Genomic DNA, 21,161 nt, shown 5'->3' with positions numbered 1-21,161 from the left:
TCGGGATAATGGAATGTAGCCACCGTCCCAGATGCCCATTGCTCCATGAGGTTTGCCAACTATCGAGCGTCCTCTGACGAGAGATACTGAAAAATTCGTTGAAGCAAATAGGTCTTTCGTAAGTGTCGCCTTCTAATGCGCCCACCTTGGCTAAAGAGTCCGCCTTCTCATTGCCCGCAATAGAACAATGTGACGGGACCCAAACCAAGGTAATCTGGTAAGATTTTTCAGATAAAGCACTCAGATATTCCCGTATTTTCCCCAGGAAATACGGTGAGTGCTTTCCAGGCTTCGCCGCACGGATGGCCTCAATGGAGCTGAGGCTATCCGAAACGATGAAGTAATGGTCTGAGGGCAGGGTGTCAATGATCCCGAGAGTATACTGAATGGCAGCGACGTAAATTGAAGCAGGATCATTGAGTTTGAATGAGGCAGCAAGATTTTCGTTGAAGATACCGAAGCCTGTGGACCCGTCGAGAATTGATCCGTCAGTGTAGAACGTTTTGGCGCAGTCGACTTGATGGTATATGTTATAGAAAATATTTGGGACCACTTGTGGGCGAATATGATCCGGAATTCCACAAATCTCTTCCTTCATGGATGTATCGAAAAATACAGTTGGATCAGAAGTATCTAAGAGATGAGCACGGATGACGTTATACGTAGCTGAATTGATGTTCTGTGCCATGTAATCGAAGTACAAGGACATGAATCGGGTCTGAGAATTAAGCTCGACAAGCCTTTCGCAATTTGCAATCACCAATGGGTTCAGAATATCGCATCGAATGAGCAATCGATATGAGAGGTCCCAGATTCGATTTTTCAGCGGAAGAACGCCCGCCAGCACTTCGAGACTCATCGTATGGGTCGAGTGCATGCAACCCAAGGCAATACGCAAGCAACGATACTGGATTCGCTCCAGTTTGATGAAATGTATGTTCGCAGCGGAGCGAAAGCAGAAACATCCGTACTCCATTACTGATAATATCGTTGTTTGGTACAGCCTGATTAGGTCTCCTTGATGGGCACCCCACCATGTTCCAGTTATTGTACGGAAAAAGTTGATCCTTTGTTGGCACTTCTGTTTCAGATACCTAATGTGACATCCCCAGGTACCTTTAGAGTCGAACCATACCCCGAGATATTTGAATGTTGAAGCCTGAGCAATAGTTTGATCCATTAATTGAAGCTGTAGTTGCGCTGGTTCATGCTTTCTAGAAAATACGACTAGCTCAGTTTTCTCCGTGAAGAACTCGATACCCAGCTGGAGAGCCCAAGCAGACAAATTGTCCAAGGTATCTTGCAGTGGTCCTTGCAAGTCGACGGCTTTAGGACCTGTAATAGAGACCACACCGTCATCTGCAAGCTGCCTTAGCGTGCAGGAATTGACAAGACATTCGTCAATGTCATTCACGTAAAAATTGTAGAGGAGAGGGCTTAGACATGAGCCCTGGGGAAGGCCCATGTAGCTAAATCGTGATGTCGATAAATCGCCATGCGAGAAATGCATTTGTTTTTCAGACAACAGGTTTAGCAAAAAGTTATTTAAAATTGGCGAAAGACCATGCTGGTGCAACTTCTCATAAAGAATGTTGATAGAAACTGAATCGAAAGCTCCCTTAATATCCAAGAATACTGATGCCATCTGCTCTTTGTTAGCATATGCCATTTGAATTTCTGTTGAGAGCAACGCAAGGCAATCGTTCGTCCCTTTGCCTTTGCGGAAGCCAAATTGTGTATCTGACAGTAAGCCATTTGTTTCGACCCAATTATCGAGGCGAAACAAGATCATTTTTTCGAATAACTTTCGGATACAGGACAGCATTGCAATCGGACGGTACGAATTGTGGTTGGAGGCTGGTTTTCCTGGTTTTTGGATGGCGATGACCCTCACCTGTCTCCAGTCATGTGGGACAATGTTACCCTCAAGAAACCTATTAAATAAATTCAACAAGCGTCTTTTGGCAGAGTCTGGCAGATTCTTCAACAAGTTGAATTTGATTCTATCTGGCCCCGGGACTTTATTGTTACATGATAAGAGAGCAAGTGAGAACTCCACCATCGTAAACGGTGTTTCGTTCGTGGTATTGTAAGGCGACGCGGCGCGGTAGATTTTCTGTGCCGGGGCGGAATCCGGACAAACCTTCTTGGCGAAATCGAATATCCAACGGTTTGAATATTCCACGCTCTCGTTAGTACTGTTTCGGTTTCGCATTCGTCGGGCCGTGCCCCAAAGAGTGCTCATCGATGTTTCTCTTGTTAACCCGTCGACAAACCGGCGCCAGTAACGGTGTCAGGCCATTTGGCATAAAGCCATTTGGCATAAGCCCGTTTGGCATACAATCGATTGGCATAAAAGTCATTTGGCATAAAGTCAACTGGCATAATGGCCATTTGGCATAACGTGCGTTTGGCATAATAGTCATTACAATTACAATTGGTAAGTGGTCACTATCGTGGGGATCAGATATTACCTTCCACTTGCAATCTAACCGTAGTGATGTCGAGCATAAAGATATGTCCAGTGCACTTGCTTGCGCAGGTGGTCTAGGAATCCGTGTCATTTCCCCTGTGTTCAGAATTGTCATATTGAAGTTGTCACAAAGGTCTTGAATTGTCGAAGATCGATTATCGTCGTATAGACAGCCCCACCCCGTACCGTGAGAGTTAAAGTCTCCAAGAAGCAGGCGGGGCGAGGGAAGGTGTTCAATCACGTTGGAGAATCTTCGATGTCCCATCATGGCCCTAGGAGGAATGTAAATAGAAGCAATGCAAAGATCTTTGCCTTTGATTGTTGTTTGACAAGCGACAACTTCAATGCCTGGCGTCGAAGGGAGGTTGATTCGATTGAAGGAGTAGCACTTTTTGATCCCTAAAAATACCCCTCCATATGAATCTTCTCGATCCAAGCGGATAATGTTAAACTCGTGGAAGTTGAGGTTTATATTAGAAGTTAGCCATGTTTCACATAGGGAAAATGCATCACAATGATTGTAATTTAGCAAGTGTTTTAATGAATCAATTTTGGGGATAATACTTCTGCAGTGTAAAACAGTGATCAGATCCCTGATTCCGTCTAATAAGTTAGCCATCGAAGGATACGATCGCTGTAAGGAGGGGCCATTGTTCAGTCAACTGTTTTAAAAATGTTCTTACTGTTGGTAGAATAGCAACCAGCAAGCTTTTCAGAGGATCGGTAATGTTGAAAGCTGTGAATATCCAGTCCACAATGTCAGAAAATTTAAGGAATCCCGTTTTAGGTTGAGTTTCTGACTGTAAAATTGGAGCACTTGGGATTTTTGGTGCCCCGGGGAGTGCTGGGAACTCCTGGTTGTATCTCAATTTCCAAAAACCAGGAGGTATTATCTTCGAATTTTTACCAGCACTTCCAGTTGATGAATTATTTTTATTTTGTACCCTTGTTTGGGACAACCTAGGACCCTTACGAGGAAGTTCTGGTGAGTTTTGATTAGGTCTTTTCCTAGAGTTTCCAAGCGGAGCCAAAGAATGCCCCTCGCAAGGGTCGTTAGAGGCGTTATCATCAGTCGGCAAGAGAGCGAATGGGTTTTCGGAGATAAATGGAACAGCTCTTTTAAGCATTTCTGCGTAAGAGCGTCTGGAGCTATCTTTGGCGGATCGCTTCAGTTTATCCGCGCGAAGTTTGTACGTTGGGCATGTCAAAAGTGCATGCGGATTCTCCCCACAGTAAACACACTTCTCAGCGGGCCTACTGCAAGTATCATCCGCATGGCGTTCCCCACATTTACCGCACCCTTGCTGGTGGCCGTATGACCTAGCTGCTTGCAATTGGAACAATTCATGACCCGCGGTACAAACAGGCGTACAGGTAGACGAGTGGGGAAAGTGGATCGACTATAACATCATCTGTCTCAGTATCAGATACACGTTCTTTTTCCCCATAATATTCGTCTTCGGAGGGTGATCCTTCTGTTTGTTCCCTTTTGTTGCGGGAGCAACACGCTCGACCGCACTATTTAATTTAAATCTAAATAAAAAATCAAAAACAATAATAAAAAAATCGATAAAAAAGTAAAAAACGAAACACTTCACCAGTTGGTTCCTGACGAGCTGGTAGGTGAATTGATCCTTCGTTTGTTTTATCCGTCACCCGCGTGACCTTCACACAGTAGAGAGCTGATATAGCTCGTCTAAACAAAGCCGTCTTTCAGGCAAGAAAACTGTTTAGTAACGCACTTCACTGCACTACCTTCACCGATATCGCAGGTAATAATTATCACTCGCGGGACTGTTTATTACACTCAAAAAAAAGTAAACGTTATGCCTATTGATTCTACACATAGATTTTTGCAATTAACGAAGGCATATAGACACTATTTGCTGGCACATAAACCTAATGTGTGTATTTACAAGAAATATTAATCTTACATTCACATTTCATAACTATTAGGCACATAAAACCCCATTCTATAACAATATGCACATATAACTTATGTGTGTGCTTACATAGTTTATACAGTTGACACATAGAAGGTATGTGTGCGCGAGATAACAATAGCATTTCTTCTTCATATGAATTTTAAGCGGTTTGAAGCAAATAGAATTAACGTTTGGATTTTTTTCAGTGTAGTAATGCTTTACTGCAGCCTCTGCCACAGCAAGCACCTTCGTACTACCGAAAAAACTAAACCACACCACTAAGAGAACAAAAAGCACTTGTTTCTCGGTACAACGTTCGGTTACGAATGAATTCATTCGATTCAAAACTGTCCATATTAACGATTTTAAATTTTCTATCGAATGTTGTATACATTTTTTATAGAATTTTGTATGCAATGTTTGTGTGTAAAAAAGGGACATCTTTTGGCAATATAGAAGAGATAGCGCTTCGCTGTCTTCGACAAAGTTGTAGGGTAGAGTCTTTTTATAAAGTTCGCGCAAGACATGTCATTTCATCCAAAATTTCCATTTGGTTTATGATTTTTGAAAAAAGATGGGTGAAAGAAAACACGATGCCACAAAATAAAAAAAAACAAGTGAATGCAGCTTTAAAGTGGTCTGTTACAGGTTGTAGATCTCGTCAAATGCAACACAAAATCACGTTTAATCAATTTAATATACCCTCAAAATCGAAAAAATTCGCTACGCTGTCATTTTTCAACCGATTTTAAATTCTCTAAGAGTTTTGGAAAGAAGAAGAAATGACCTTTCTAAAGGTATGCTATGTTATGTTCTTTTGTTTGTATTTGTACTTGACTTATTTACACCAACAGGCATTACAAAGCCCCAATGCAATGGTGTCTTAATTTTAAACTTATCACTAACAGTCAAAATGTTACAAATAGTGTTTAATAATAAAAACGATGAACTCAAAAAAAACAATGAAACAACAGATAATGGAGGAATCAGTCGAAGTTAGCGGGCCCATCGAAGGTTCTAGAAAATCGACGACGCAGAGTTTGGCGAGACATAGTATAGTCGAAGACTGAAGCGACCCAGTTGAACATCCTTTGTAAGCCAGTAAGGGCTCCATGCTTACTATAATTAGTGCGCGGAAATGATAGTCGGAGCAGAAGGTTGTATGGTATATGTTACTATTTCATGGTGGTATAAGGGTATATTTTACTATGCCTCCATTTTCTTCCAATGGTTAGAATTATCATAAACATGGTTATTTTGAAAATTGTAAGCTGGTTAAAATTACTAAAATTACTAGTGTTTACTATATTATAGTAATATTATAGTATTTACGATATGTTTTAATTAAATTTAAAACATTTTTTGTCGTATTCTTTTATTAATTCACGCTTAATGAATTTATAATGATCATTATATTTTCCTTTTAATTATGCTCCACAAAATTATCGTTCAACCTATTTGTAGCACTCGGTGGAAGCAGGTATCGCGTCACTAACTAGTTCATGAAGTTTTGTCAGTCGATTTCTAGCGGATGGAAAATGAAATTTTTAAAAATATCGGATTGTATTTGTAGTGTCATAATTTATTGCTGTAATACTTACCATTGCGGATATGAAACGTGCTCATTAACTATTATATCCACTTCATTCAGCTTTGTTTCATTTAAATACTGACATCCGTTTGTTTATGCACGTGAAGAGTTTTTTTCACAGCATATGTAGCATTGGGAATCACAGTAATTTCAAAAATGAATCGTGTTCGGTTCAAAAACACTGATAAATCCTTTCACTATTACTATGTTCGCGGTAAAGCTAATTCAAATCAGAAGAGCTATAGAAATTCTAGTCGAAAAGCACAGTGAGATTGAAAAGTTTAGTAGTTATTTTAACCATGAAATAAAGACTAACTCAAACACGCAAAAAAGTAAAAACTACCATGTGTTTCTCCAATCCACATGGTAGTTTCAAGCATACACCGATAAATTAAAAGTGATTTATGGTAAATTTTACTATTTCTTGACAATAGTGTTTTCTACCATGACTGCATAGTCAGAAATACCATGTCCTTCTTCTCAGTGTGGGTAGCCGAATAGAATCTCTCCACGGCAGTCTACGAACAGCAAAACGTAAAAAGCTTCGTCGCACGAACTCAATTCCCTCAACTCCGTTATTATAGCTTGGGCTCCAAACTTCACAGAAATACTCCAGAATTGTCCGCGATAGAGAGCAGTACAGCGATTTAAGACAATAATTATCAGTAAAATTTCTGGCTATCCTGAAGATGCGTCCCAATATACGGGATGCTTTGCTAACTGTATAGGAGACGTGCTGTTTGAACGTAAGTTGCGAATCTAGTATAACCCCCAAATCCTTCACGTGACTAACGCGTTTAATTTCTGTATCCAGTAGACGGTAGTTAAAACAAATCGGGTTTTTTTTCGTGAGAATGAGATCATCGAACACTTCTTTGGATTTACACACAAGGGGCTCTTGCTACACCAATCAGCGAATGTTTCAAACTCTCGTTGGAGTAATCTGCAATCTTCAGTAGAGCGGATGAGTAGAAACATCTTGAGATCGTCTGCAAAGGACAGACGTGGAGTTTTCAGAACTAGATGAACGTTGTTGAAGTAATGCAGAAATATCAACGGTCCCAAGTGACTTCGTTGGGTCCTCCTGACGATGAAATAAATGTGGGTGCCTGACAATCTCCAATGACAATCACAAATTGTCTATCTGTAAGATAGGATCGAAACAGCTGCAGCAAACTACCGTTGATGCCATATCGCACCGTTTTAGCGATTGTTATATAATGGTTCAGGATGTTAGGATGTTGGGGTTAGTCACAGTCGAACGCCCAGACGTGAAGCCATGTTGATCGTCACTTAGGTACTGCATGCAGTGAGCCTGAAGAGGTTCCATAATCACCAACTCGAACAACTTCGTTACATAGGAGCTATTTTAGATTTTAGAATGAGATAGTGGAGAAAGACTTTTCCAATGTTAAAAAATCGATGTTCAAGTGCCACAGAAGGCATCGTACCATGTAGACGAGTGTACGAAAAATCTTTTAAAAAAATCAATTCATTCATTTGAAGACAATTCTTCTTCAGAAAAATCTCGTTGAGTACTTATATACAATCAATCCTACGTGTATATCTGATATTACCCACCTATCATTTTATTGATTGATCCTAATTATCTGATTTGCATACTCATATTCTATTCCAGATTTCTTTGCTGAAACAAACATCTTAAGCAAACTTTTTGTTAAACATGCTGACACCTGGGGCATCCAATTCTAGTTCTATTGAATGACAAGGGGGGATGTTTTAGCATTCTTGCTATTACCTGGAGGATTGTATGTCGTTTCCCGGAATACCATTTCCCGCAATGTACTATTTCTCGGAATATCATTTCCCGGAAGGTCCCATTTCCCGGAATATCGTTTCCCGAAATGTGCCATTTCCCGGAATACTATTTCCCGGAATGTACCATTTCCCTGAATACCATTTCCCGGAACGTACTTTTTCTCGGCAATTTGTTATACTATTGAAATCTGAAGTACTTTGAGAACATTTACATTTAGAACTATGTTGCTACTCAAATATTTGTTTGGTTCCCTTCACAGTTTCTCTTTGCTCGCTGATCATGTTAATGAATTTAAAAAAAAACTAATTCTTATGCATATGTTATTTTATTTGAAATCAATAGCAATCGAAGGTCCAGAAATCAGCTTATGCTAAAAAGAACATTAACGACATATATAACATTTCAAAGATATACAACGAAAATCCATTTCATTGTATTTATTGTATTTGAATCAATGAAATTCTAAAATTATTTTCATTGATTTGCTCTTGTTCCAAAGAAGTCTAATTCATATAGAAATTTTTAATACGAAGTGAATTTTAAAATACTGAAGGTGTCTTAAATGCACTATTACTGTAAGCAAATATTAGTGAGAATAAAAATCAATAAAAGTCCAAGAGTATTTTCAGAGAAACTTCATGTAGATTAAAATAACATTCTACAAAAAATTCCAAAGAAGAATGCATATTTATAAGAAGGCAACATCTCAGACAGATACATTCACAATCTATAAAATTTCAAAGGTTTCAGGAATATTTATAACTAAATTTTAGGGAATGTTTATATTTTTTCGTTGCCTTTGACCTAATTTTCAGGGCATTTTTAGAGTAATAGTGATTGGTTATCATACAAATGGTGCCAACGTTGTGGAAAATACTGACTTTTCAATTTCAAAGATGGCCGCATTTCGAGGCGTTCTAAATTGATCGTACGAATTTACACCATTCTAGAGTACGGTATAAGCTTATTTTCTTTGCGCAATAAGGAGATGAATCAAGATCCCAAAAATGGGATACATAATACGATTTATGTAGCACCAAAAATATTAATGTCAGGTAATTTGTTCAGCATTTTCAATATTACCACGTGACGAAATCGATTCAAAATAGTAAAAGATTTGAAAATATACCATTTTAACTGAATCCGCAAAATTTGCAACAAATATCAGGCAAAATATAGGGCCTGTTAGTCAGGAATTAGACGGTCATGAATTTATTCACCCCTTCACTACCTGCGGTGGGAAAATTGTATAGTATTTGTTACTATTTTGGTACCCATTTATATCATTGCTATCCCTTTTTATTCCCCACTCGATTTTTTTAAATTCTCCCAAGTTTCTTTTTGGTTCAAAACCAAAAGTCGCTCGTAAGCTGTGCATATAACGATCAATTTAAATAAATTTTCCTAACATCGCGGAATCGAGAAGATTAAATCTTTAAAATGACAGTTTTGCAATCTTGTCGCTATGTTGTTTTTTACCACAATAAACATCAAAGATAAAAAAATTAAAAATATTTTCAAACAACTTTTCATGTTCTAAAGTAGGTAAAATCTCCTAAAACACAATTAGCTGCATAGCAGGTCTTCAAAAAATAAGTGTGGTCGGTGAGGTACGAGTTTTTTTTATTTTCCGGGAAATGGTATTCCGCGAAATAGTTTTTCCGGGAAATGATACATTCTGGGAAACAGTTTTCCGGGAAATGATACATTCCGGGAAATGGTTTTCCGGGGAATGCTACATTCCGGGAAACGATATTCCGGGATATGGTAGATTCCGGGAAATAGTTTTCCGGGAAGTGGTATTCCGGGGAATGGTATTCCGGGAAATGACGTACAACCTACCTGGAGTAAAGCCGGTGTAGTGTAAAAAAGAGATTAACTGATTACAGCCAAGTTAAAATGAGTGAATCACTGACTACATCGGTGTAGTGCACTGTCGAAAACAAAAATGCTTTTTTACATTTTAGTAGGCAGTTAAAGTCGAACAAGCACAACAAAAATATAATTGGAACGAGGCGAATTTAGCCTTTGTATATTAATTGTTATATGTGCAACTGGATATCTAGATAAAACATCACTTTCCAAAATTGCGACCTATGGTTTAAAAGGATAATGTTTTGATTCCTTGAGCCACTCCAAGTAGACAGATCGTTTCGGTTCTACTAATGATTCTAGCACATTAAGATCGCTCTGAGTTAGATTAAAATTGAACACGTCCAAGTTCTCCTTCAATCGGTTATAATTTTTCGATTTCGGTATTGGAACAGTTCCAATTTCTATCTAGAAGTAGCAGTAATTAGTCAATATCAAAAACACTATTTTTAAATTCACTCACCAAATATCGTAACGCAATTTGTGCAGCTGATTTTCCATATTTCAAAGCAATTGTTTTCAATCCCTCCGAATGCAGAAAAGCAGGTTTCATTTCCAGTGGCTTTGGTTTGCCCAATGGACTGTAAGCCATCACGAGAATCTGCTGCTCTTTTTTTTTTTTTGTAAAACATTTATTGTCCTGATTGTTACAAACTAGTTACATGTCCCATAAAACTTATAATTAGCTATGTTCTTTTCGTTTGCTGGAATACTTGTCATGTACAATAACATTGTAGAGAATGCTTGGAGAATATGCTGGCGAGTATGTCTGGATTGATTTTGGAGAACCGGGTATATCCAGTCCTCCTGATGAAGTTGTGAAAGCCGTCGATCTAGAGCCAGGAAGGCGCTACGTTGAAATGTCCATATGGTCCTGTTTTCGCTGCATTAGAATATGTGATGCTCGATGGTGTCTGTCTGGCCGGGGCACTGGCTGCAGTTGGAGTCCGCTCTCCTGTTCATTCTATGTAGAAGCTCGTTGGTTAATATTTTACGATGCGCCACCGAAAACCACACTGATCGTTGGCGTGAGCTTAATTGCTTCGAGTGTATGTTTTTGAAAATTTTCCTCCAATCGCGTTGTGGATTTTCCCTGATTATTTTGGGCTCTTTCAGCTGTTTCAAAAAGTAGTTGTATATTACACTAGAAGAAGGTGCCCTAGCTATTTCGTCCGTTAGGAATGCTGTCTCTTTGACCACCGTACGGATGTGCTCATATTTTCTTGGAATGCATGAGAGATTTGGAGGGTTTGCGTTGTGCTCTAGAAACCCCCACAAAAAGGGTAGATCTGAACCGATTTTCATCATGCGATTTGTTAATAGGGCCTTGGATTTAATAGGCGGCGAGTGTAGGTTTAATCCTCCTAGACGTTTAGGTAGAATTAATGTTTCGAAAGCAATTCGGGTTTAATTCTTCCCATACCACAGAAACGAGCCGATTCGCGAAATAAATTTCCCGCCGTATTTGTTTGGTAGAGGGATCACTGATGCTGTGTACCATATTTTTGACGTAATGAACGTGTTCAATAAAGTTATTTTCTGTATGATATTAAGATTTCGCGAGTTGTTCATCCACATACCTGTTTGAACGCCTCGTAGAACCGCATTCCAGTTTTGCTCAACAGTGCTTGAGAAATCTTCGGCAAAATGGATTCCGAGGATTTTCACCGATGACTGCATTTGTAACCACTCGCTACGTGGTGTCAAGTTCAAAGTGCCGATCTTTAGGGCGTTAGTTTTCTGCGTGTTGAGTATTGCTCCAGAAACAGTTGTGAAATCGGCAAAGATATTTCGAATTGCAAGTAGCTGAGTTTCACTTCCGACGAACATAGATATGTCATCCGCATATGCGTTAAGTACCGCATGAGGAAAATGTCTTCGCAGTTTATCGAGCAAGGGTTGTATATATATAACAAACAAGATCATTGAAATGGGATCACCTTGACGCACTGACCTTTGAATTTTGATTTCGCTTCCTAGCTTCCCATTGATCAGAACTTTGGAGAAGCTGTTGTTCATGCAGAACATTAAGAGATTTATCAATTCCTGGTTGAAGTTCATTTTTTCCATCGTTCTTGCAAGGAAGCTGTACTCCATTCTATCGAAGGCATGGTCGAAGTCGAAAGCTACTAACATTTCGTTTTCGCGCTGTTGTTTAAGTTCGCAGATGCGGTCCAGTATTCGGGCGGTAGCTTCAAAGATATTTCGCTTACCATTGCAGCATTTTTGGTTTTTGGATAGCACCAGTGGAAGCAGGGGACTCATTCTATTTTTTAATATCCTAGCGAATATTTTATAGTCGGTGTTTAATAGTGAGATCGGTCTGTACGATTTTATACTGTTATCACTTTTCTTCTTTTTTACTAGCACAATAACGCCATCAAAGAATTCCTTGGGAGCTTGGGATGACATAGCTTCATTTATGATGAATGTGAACTCCCGCTGGATCACATGCCATGATTTCAAAAAAAATTCCTTCGGTAGACCATCCACGCCCGGCGATTTACGTGAGCTGCTTGCTTTTATTGCTTGTAATATCTCATTTGGTGAAATTTCATTCAGTATGCGATCGTTGTCTTGATTCTCGTTTGGGATGCGTTTTGCTGGATCGAAGGTGTCGTTTACTGTGGTGTTTGTTGAGGAGTACAGGTTCGCAAAATAGTCCTGCACGCTCTGATGTATTTCATTTGGATCCCTTATTATGGTAGCTTCATTTTGTAGCGTTTTGATCGAAGTTTCAGCTCGTCGGGTCTTTTTATTTGCTACGTGGAATATTGATGTGCTTTCTCCGCCGATGTATGCTTCGTTCCAACACCGCGTTTGCTGCGCATAGTTCCGTTGAAGAAGCAGCATTTTTCCCTTTATGTGGTTAATACTTCGTAGCTGTCGGGGATCGCCATAGTAGCGATCGTAGGATGAGCGAAGCAGAGCGTAATACAGTTCCATTGTGTCACAGAAGGAACGTCTTTTTATCGAAGCTTTCCATTTTAGGAAGGAAATAAGTTTTGGTTTGACAAATTTGATCCACCATTCAATCCATGTACGGAAATTCCTTCGGTTCCTTGTCCAATACACCCATTTGACTTGAAGTTCGTTGATAACTGTTGGATCATTCACTAAATTTGGATGCATACGCCATACACCCCGACCAGGTGGATTCCCAAGTGTGGGAAGCACAGTGCGGATAATGTATGCTTTATGATCCGAGAAAGCCGTTGCTGCAAAATGTGCTGTTCTTATCCACCCGCGTATATTTGGAGTGAGAAGAATTCGGTCTATCCTGGAGGCAGAGTCAGATCTAATAAATGAAAATTCTACATGTTGTCGATGTATAAGCTCCCAGCTGTCGTCAACTCCTGAGGCAGACATGAACCTTTTAAGCATTGGACTGTGTGCATTAGAACCGGTGGCGTCTTTTTGATTCACTACAGAGTTGAAATCACCCCCAATAATTGCAGTGTGTGTCGCATTGTAGAAGTAGTATGGTAGCACATTGTTATAGAAATTCTCCCGAGCGTTTCTATTTTGCGTTCCTGACGGTGCATAAACGTTGATGAATGTAACGTCATTTATCCGTGCGCTAATAATTCTTGAGTCCATGCTTCTATCAATGTTAGTGAGGGGGAAAAAGCTTCGTGCTGCAATCGCTGTTCCTCTTCTATGCTCGTCTACATTGTACTCAATGCTGAAACCTGGTATGTTGAGGCTTGTCGTTGCCACCTCTTGCAGGAAGATAATATCTAGTTCAGCAGACCGGATGAAGGAATTCAGGGCATCGAGTTTTGTCCCGTTTGTCACTGCGTTCATGTTGATTGTAGCAATCTTGTAGCTCATCATATCAGCCATTTCCACCGTATAGAAGGCAGTTCGTTGACATGTTTGCTCGACCAGCTAAAAGTCGTCGCGATGTTGGCAGGAACACGAAGACCAGCGAAACACCTTATGGAGGTGGCAGTAGTAGCGAAAGCTGAGAATGGTGAAATCTTGCTGAGGGTGGCAGTATCATATGTTGCTTCGGCGGGACATATACTGCCCAAAATGCATACCGAGAAAGCTGAAATCGATGCTGGCATACTCGTTCTATGCAAAATTCCATCACAGCAGGTAGACTCTTGCAGATTGATCAAATGATTGCTCCAAAAGTACGGACAGCTGATGGGCGCCGTTGCAGTGGCGACGTACACTGAGACGGAAAGGAGCAGTGAAGCAAAAGGCGCTGCTTGCACCTTCAGTTTGTTGCTGCAGTGGTGACACGAGTAGCTAATCAAAATTTGCCTGGCGACGAGCACTAGCGTAATCATTTGAGTGTTGTACAAACTGGACGGATGGTTGACGCGTGCAAATGCAGCAACGCAATACTGCATACTGCATTTATTTATGTTTCGCCGACACGACGAATGGCAGCAGGCAGCAGGGTGAGCTGGGAACGGTGAAAACTTGCTGAAGGTGGTAGTATCTAAATTTGCTTCGGCGGGACATATACTGTTCAAAATGCTTACCGAGGAAGCTGAAATCACTGCTGGCATAATCGTTTTATGTGAAGTTCCATCACAGCAGTCGGACAATTCCAGAGACATCGATTGATTGCCCCGACAGGATGGACAGCTGATGGGTGTTGTTGCGGTGGCGATATAAGCTGGGAGCGATAGAAGCAGGAAAGCAAAGGGCGCTGCTTGCACATCCAGTTCGTTGCTGCAGTGTTGAGGCGAGTAGCTATTCAAAATTTGTCTGACGACGGGCGCCTGCTTAATCATATCAATGTTGCACAAACTGGGCCGATGGCTGACGAGTATAAATGCTGCAATGCAATATTGCATTTCGCATTTGTTTATATTTTGATGACTCGACGAATAGCGGCAGGGCTCAGCGGCGTCGGGGGGAGCTAGAAACGTTGAAAACGGGGCAGCCAGACGCTCTGCTTGCAGATTCGTTTTGTTGCTACGGTGATGAGACGGATAGTTTGTCAATTCTCCTTCGAGAGGGTAATTGCGAACTACATTGGCGACAGGAGCAGGTAAGAAGATAATACTTTTTTTCTTGCAGTGACGGGCCCAACTATAGGTAACACTGGCGGAAGGATCTTGCAGCGGCGTATTATTGTTGTATTGACGAGAACGGTGCTCGCCGGGTACATCAGCAGCGGCACAAACTGATGAAGATAAAATTTTGCTGAGAGCGGTAGTATCGAGATTTGCTACGGCTGAACATATACTGTTGAAGGTGCTTACCGGAGAAGAAAAAGTTTTCACATTCGTTTTTTTTTCGTTGCTATGATAGGGCTGGTTTAGGTTTGCTTCCCTACTTATTGTTTGTGGCGTGAAGTTGAACGAGTGAGATGTGGCTCTAGTCTTGTGTCAGGCCGGGACGGTCTTTTTTCGTTGTTTCTTTTATTTTCAAGAGGTGATGCCGGTCTTTTTGTGTTCACTGTGCTGGTTTTGTTTTTCTCTGCAATTAAATCGTTGCTTTCGTCTGCGAAGCCGGCAAAGGGGCTCGTAACGTTTACGATTTGGTGATCATTCGTGGTTTTGGAATTACTAATAGTCTCTTGTTGTTGCTGATCACTGTTCTCTGGTGCTGGTTCGGCTACCATTACGGTATCACTTCCAGCCAGCGATACGTTTGACCCGTGGTGAGGCATACCCTTTTTTAACCCTGCGGAGCTGGCGCTATTTGGCTGACGAAAATTCTGCTGCGGAGATGACCGACTGTCGCCGTTTTTCACGATTTCGGCTAGTGTCAGACGACCGCTAACGCTCGGTTTCAATGATTTTGCAAACTCAGAGCACTTTTGTGCATAGTGAACTCTACGGTTGCAATGTTTGCATGTAGCAACTTGACCTTTGTAGGTTATGAGAGTCATAGTCGTGTCCACCATTACATATGACGGTATCGGTTTTACGAGCTTCATGCGCATGATCCTCACTCCATTTGGGACACCGGGAAAGAAATCTTTCCAGATTTCATCACGGATTGAGAGGATTTCACCGTACTCACGCATCCGATATGCTAGCTGTCTGTTAGTTGTGCTCGGGCGGAGGTCATGAACTCTAACCTCAATAGATCCATCTTCCATTGACAGTGGAATGCTGTAGGATTTTCCGTCGTGTTCTAGCTGGTGTTTCATGTTGTGTTCTTGTACTATGTCCTGTGCTGTTTGAGCGGAATCGGTGCCCACGAAGACACGCCCGTTGGTGACTTGCAAGTGCTGTAGCTTGGTCGCTTCGATAGCGAGATTTTTGGTTATGAATTCCGCGATCGCGGGTAGGTTCAGTTTAGTCGGTACAACTTTAAAGTTGATGACAAATGTTTTGTCAATCGATGATGCCATTATGGCAGTTGCTAGTTCCGAATATCGGAGTATTAAATTGTATTAATATGCCGGACTAAGTCCGCGAACTTCGTTGTAGAAAAACCACTATTGTCGTTAAAAACGCGTGTGCTCACGACAACAGTTTGCTGTCAACTGACTCTTCGCAATACCGCCTCATCTCGGGTTGATTAAAACCTATCGAACATTCAATCTGGTGAACCGCCGGACGAATTACGCCATTATCAAGAATCGTTTGTATTTGTTGTATGCTGAAATTGGAAACTCCAATCGAACGAACTAACTGCTTCCGCTGACATTTCTCCAATGCTTGCCACGTTTCCAAGGGTAGCACGTCATCATCAAGTTCCATGCGATTATCTGATTCCTGTTCCACACCACTCCCGCTATATTTCAAAAAAACAACCGGCGTATGCAAAAGATACAAGTCGATATAATCCAATCCTAACCGAAGCAATGACAACCGGCAACCTTCCTCGACTCTTTCTGCGCGATGATAGCACGGACCCAGTTTGGATACAACGATCAATTCTTCTCGTTTCACTTTTCCTTCGGAAACCATTTCTCGAATTTGCTTGACCGACGATCGATTCATTGCCGTAGACATACGCTGTATCAAACATGCGATATCCCGCATCGATAGCAGTTTTTATGGTAGCTATTCCATCGTTCCCGGTGGTTCTGTACGTTCCTAGTCCGTGGAAAAGATTTGTTGGCCGTTGTTTAAAGTTCGCATTATTTTAAAGTATATTCACTACACGATGCTGTGACTGATAAGATAAAAATAAATGTGTTGGCGCGAGAAAAATATCAATTCCTTAACCTCATTTTTTCTACGGTTCTTATTCTCTTCCTCAGATGTAACGGCTTCTGGAGACTGGAAGTGGCATAGCCTTCCCGGAAAGGCTAATTATGACAAGAAACAGGTGAAATTTCACTAATCGGCAATAGTTAAGTTTCTACAGTGTACGTCGCTTATACAGAACATCAATGAACTGGCTATATTTATTGATTTATCAATCATTTCCTCATACATCGCTGCTCAATCTCCGTTTTCACAATGCAATCGTAATGGAATAATTGTGTAGACCACAGCATAATTATTACTTAATAAAAAGTTTATAGCTTTAACACTAAAATGCGTCCTTGTTTTATTAAATTCACCGGCAGATCCGCCGAATACTTATTTGAACTGAGACGCGCTAATCCTCAGTCCAATGACATCCTTGCCTACTTCGGCCACCTGACAAACAATACACGTCACACCTTTATAGGCTGGCTGGTAGGATGCAGAGCAGAGCGAACACTTTTCCTCCGGTTTGCCCCGATAGATGGGCTTGTAGGTGACGGCGCACAGCGTGAACGGATTGTGTTCATCGTACTGCAGCGTGTGTTCGTCGGCTTCGTTCACTTCGCAAGCTGACAAAATTTTTCTAGCCTGAGCTGCAACCTCCGGCCGTGGTCCTAAATCGATTAGACGACGGGCGAAGGAAGCTGCTGTTTTGTAGTTTTTCAATTTGAAGAACAGATTCAGTGCCGTTCGTAGGGTGAGAATTTGATGCACCGGCTGGAGATTGACGTGGGTGAAGTAGGCTGCCAACTCGCAGATTCGTTTCTGCTCGTCCAGCGAGTTCTTCGGTAGACCCTTGCGAAGTGTTTCCATTTGAAGACCAACGACGTATTCTCGGCAAATTGTTAGCAGCTGTTGAGCTTCCGCTATTTCCTGTCGGGATTCGACAACTAACAAAGGAATGCACAGTATGATATATTGCAGCTTTTCGATGGCTTCGGTAAACTTTCCAGTGGTAGTCAATTGGTAGCAAGATTGAAGCATCTGAACTAAATCGTTCAGCTTGAATGCTAATGTGGGATGAGAATTTTTAACGTTCAACTCTTTCCAGTTGCGACTTGGGAATGCTGACAGCGGGCCAATGTTCGGTAGACACGTGTATGATGTTTTAGAACCGATGTGCGATTCCATGAAGATATTTTTATACGGAGCAAAGTTGACGACTCCAATTTGATCATGCAACAATCGGAATGCGGTTTCGAAAGACCCAGCACGAACGTGATCCGCCGCTAGCTGCGAATTGATTGTCCAGAAATGCGAAGGTGGTAAACCCTTAGGCGGAACAGCATAGAAGCCCTTGTCCCCAGCAGTGCTCGCCGTTATCTTCGACATGAGTTCCTCTGGGAGTTCCAAATCATCATCTCCTACATCCCAACCCGCAGTTTCTGCTCCTTCAGCCTTAATATCTCCATCCTCTTTTGCATCTTCGAACTTATCATCGTCCCGCAGATCGTCGTCAACACCCCAACCATCCTCGTCGGCAGCTTCGACGACGGTCTCGGTAGCAGCTAGCGCTTGGTGAACGGTTGCGGCTCCACGCGACATCATCGTACCTTCGAAGAATCCCTTCGAAACCGTCAATAGTGGCCAGTTGCTTTCAGCCTGTTGAATCGGCACTGGCGGACGTAAAAACTTTGCATTTTCATTGACCTGCGGCAAATCCTTTCCAGCGCTTACAATCGTTTCAGCCAGCTGAGTGGCATCCTCCTCCAGACCATGCGTCTTAGCAGTCAAATAAGCCAACGATGTTTGATTGCAATTCTTCAGAATGGAAACACGTTCCTTGACGTCACCAAGTAGCAGAGCACCCTGGTACTGAGCGGACACATCCTTACGGATTTCAGCTATTTTGTTCATCTTTTTAAGCTTTTCCAAATTGCCAGTAATCAAGTAAAGGAAGGACAACTTATCGAAGTTTTTGGTACGTTGGTAACACATTTCCACTACCTGGTGGTTACCTTGCATGAGGGCGGTCTAGAAAATAAACAGTAAATAAATATCCCGATCCGAAGTAGTACACTCAACTCACCTGCGCAAGTCGCTCCCAGCACTGTTTGTCATCCAGAGCTTTTGCAGCTTCCAGTGCCACCTCGATATTGCCGCACTCCAGTGCTAAACCAAACCGAGTCTTCTCGTCCTTGACAAAGTGTAAGGCTACCTCTGGGTAGCCTTTCTGCTGCAAATATGCAATTATACTTTGTCCAACAAGTCGCGCATTGCGCACCATGTGCAGCACTTCCTCGTACTTGCGATTGATCAGCGCCAACTTAAACTTGTACTCGGTAGTGTCAATGTTCAACACCCGGGTTCGGCATTCGCGGTCCAGGCAGAAAACCTGACTGTTTTTCACACGAGCGATGTAGATCGGAAGATCTAAAGTACGAATTATGCCATGATCCCCATTGATGATAGCATACTTGATGTGGTTAGAGGTGGTGTAAATAAACACCCCAGAGTCGTCCCAAGCTCCACTTTTGATGCGAGCGCTTTCATGGATAGAACAAAGCAAATCCAGCCGACGGTTACATATGTTCAGAGTATGCTTCGCGAGTAATGCCACGTGGCTCATGTCCGCTGACCAGACCACGTATTTGCACTTAGCTATTTTGACCTGCGCCAGAGTACGAAGCTGTTGTACATCGAACAGAGTTACGTGTTCCGGTTCACGCAACAGCAACATCCCGGTTCCAGCGTAGAATATCTCATCGCACACTGGTGTTTGAATCTTTTTGGTAACTTCATTCTTAAAGTTTTTAATCACCAGTTGGTTGGATCTGTCCAAAACGGCAAATCGGTTACGTGCTACCCATACAGCGGTAACGCCCGATGATCGCTTACTATCAGTTTCCGTATTCTGTGATCCGCTGTCCTTTTGCGGAATACTGTACAGATCATATGTGCTGTTCTCTAGATTTGATGTTCTAGTACACAACAGTACGGCATTCAGTGCTGGGTTGTACGACATATTGTACACCGGTGTTTTTCCTCCACCTCGAATGGTCATCAGAACCGCATCATTCTTCGTGTTAAAATCCAACTCTCGAAGGAAACGTTCCTTGACATAGTACAGACAGTTACCATACACTGCGTAAGCTGGTCGTTCCCGTTCCAACTTAAACACAATCATGCCAGAATCATGGCCAGCAGCGAAAAGGTTCAAATTAGGATGCGCAGCCATAATCCAGAAACGCTCGTGTTCCCTCCGGAACGTATGGATGCACTGACGCTTGGTCATGTCCCACACGCGAATGCTTTTATCCTCACTATTCGAAACGATAAGCTCCGCTCTGGGGTGGAACAGAACGCACGAAACATTGTTGTAATGTCCCCGACATGTATCAACCTCCCATGCCTTATACTCGTTCATTCTCCACAGCTTGATCTGACGATCGTCAGCTCCGGACACGATCAATGGCAATGTCGGATGGAAACTGGCCCAGTTCACACCCCGATCATGTCCCTCCAGAACATGCTTCACAACTGCATCGGCTTGTCCAAACAAATCCGTTGCTGTTGGATTCTTCAGATGATCCTCTAATCCAGTCGAACCGGGTGCTACATTCTTCTTTCTCAATCCCGAAATGTCCCAAATCCTAACAGTCTGGTCCAACGAAGCCGAAACAATTATGTCGTCGGTCGGATGGAATTGAGCACACATGACGTAATGGTTGTGTCCAGTCAGAACACAAATACAAGATCTCGACTGCCAATTCCAGATGCGGATAGTTTGATCATCAGAAGCACTCAGAATCCACGGATACTCATGGTGGAACATGGTCGTACGTACGTAATCCAAGTGACCTAGCAGTGAGAAGATGCACCGACGCTGTTTGTAGTTCCACACTTTTATCTTGAAATCATCGCCACCAGACACAAATAGTGGCTGCTGACTGTGGAAAGCGATGCCACGTACCGGCCCATCATGTTCATCAAACTTCTCGATCAAGGTGCTAATGCGATAGTCCCACAGCTGAATTACTCCGCTGTGTAAGCTGATAATCATAAAAAATGAGAAATATATTGACCCTGCCTCATCATTTTTGTATCTACCGAAATATAATTACCTTGCCAAAACCCACGGCCTTTTCGGGTGAAACGATAGTCCCTTCACCCGAGCAGATTTCGTTTCGAAATTAGTCAACATCACTGCTCCGGAAGCTTGCTCTTTCGCTTAATTTTTTTGGTTGTATGTATTTCCACACTTTAAACAGCTTTATCCGCACTAAATTACTTATTTTATGCTATACGTTACGAAAAGATGGATGCAAAAATTACTCCACTGTCTAGCTCTTTTCGTTTTTTCACTTGACACGTCTAACAAAATCTGTCATCTTTTCATCTG

General features: G+C 41.9%; 2 protein-coding genes across 2 annotated transcripts in view; one reads left to right on the top strand and one right to left on the bottom strand.

The window, feature by feature from the left end:
* LOC131678753 (mediator of RNA polymerase II transcription subunit 16) overlaps positions 1-17,108 on the top strand; it is a 25,581-nt gene extending 8,473 nt beyond the window's left edge. The window contains exon 7 of the mRNA XM_058959040.1: positions 16,828-17,108. Coding sequence (XP_058815023.1) covers positions 16,828-16,861 — 34 coding nt within the window. The 3' untranslated portion in view covers positions 16,862-17,108. The remainder of the gene's footprint in view (positions 1-16,827) is intronic.
* LOC131678751 (coatomer subunit alpha) lies at positions 16,937-21,161 on the bottom strand. The gene is made up of 3 exons (XM_058959035.1): positions 20,884-21,161; positions 18,849-20,811; positions 16,937-18,793 (listed from the first exon to the last, which is right to left on the bottom strand). Exons 1-3 carry the CDS (start codon positions 20,961-20,963, stop codon positions 17,153-17,155), a joined length of 3,684 nt encoding a protein of 1,227 aa, XP_058815018.1. The 5' UTR covers positions 20,964-21,161; the 3' UTR covers positions 16,937-17,152.

The sequence above is a fragment of the Topomyia yanbarensis genome, chromosome 2, assembly GCF_030247195.1.
Source record: "Topomyia yanbarensis strain Yona2022 chromosome 2, ASM3024719v1, whole genome shotgun sequence".
In the NCBI taxonomy this organism is placed as follows: domain Eukaryota; kingdom Metazoa; phylum Arthropoda; class Insecta; order Diptera; family Culicidae; genus Topomyia; species Topomyia yanbarensis.
The sequence above is the reverse complement of the archived record's forward strand: the minus strand, read 5'-3'. Positions and strand labels throughout refer to the sequence as shown.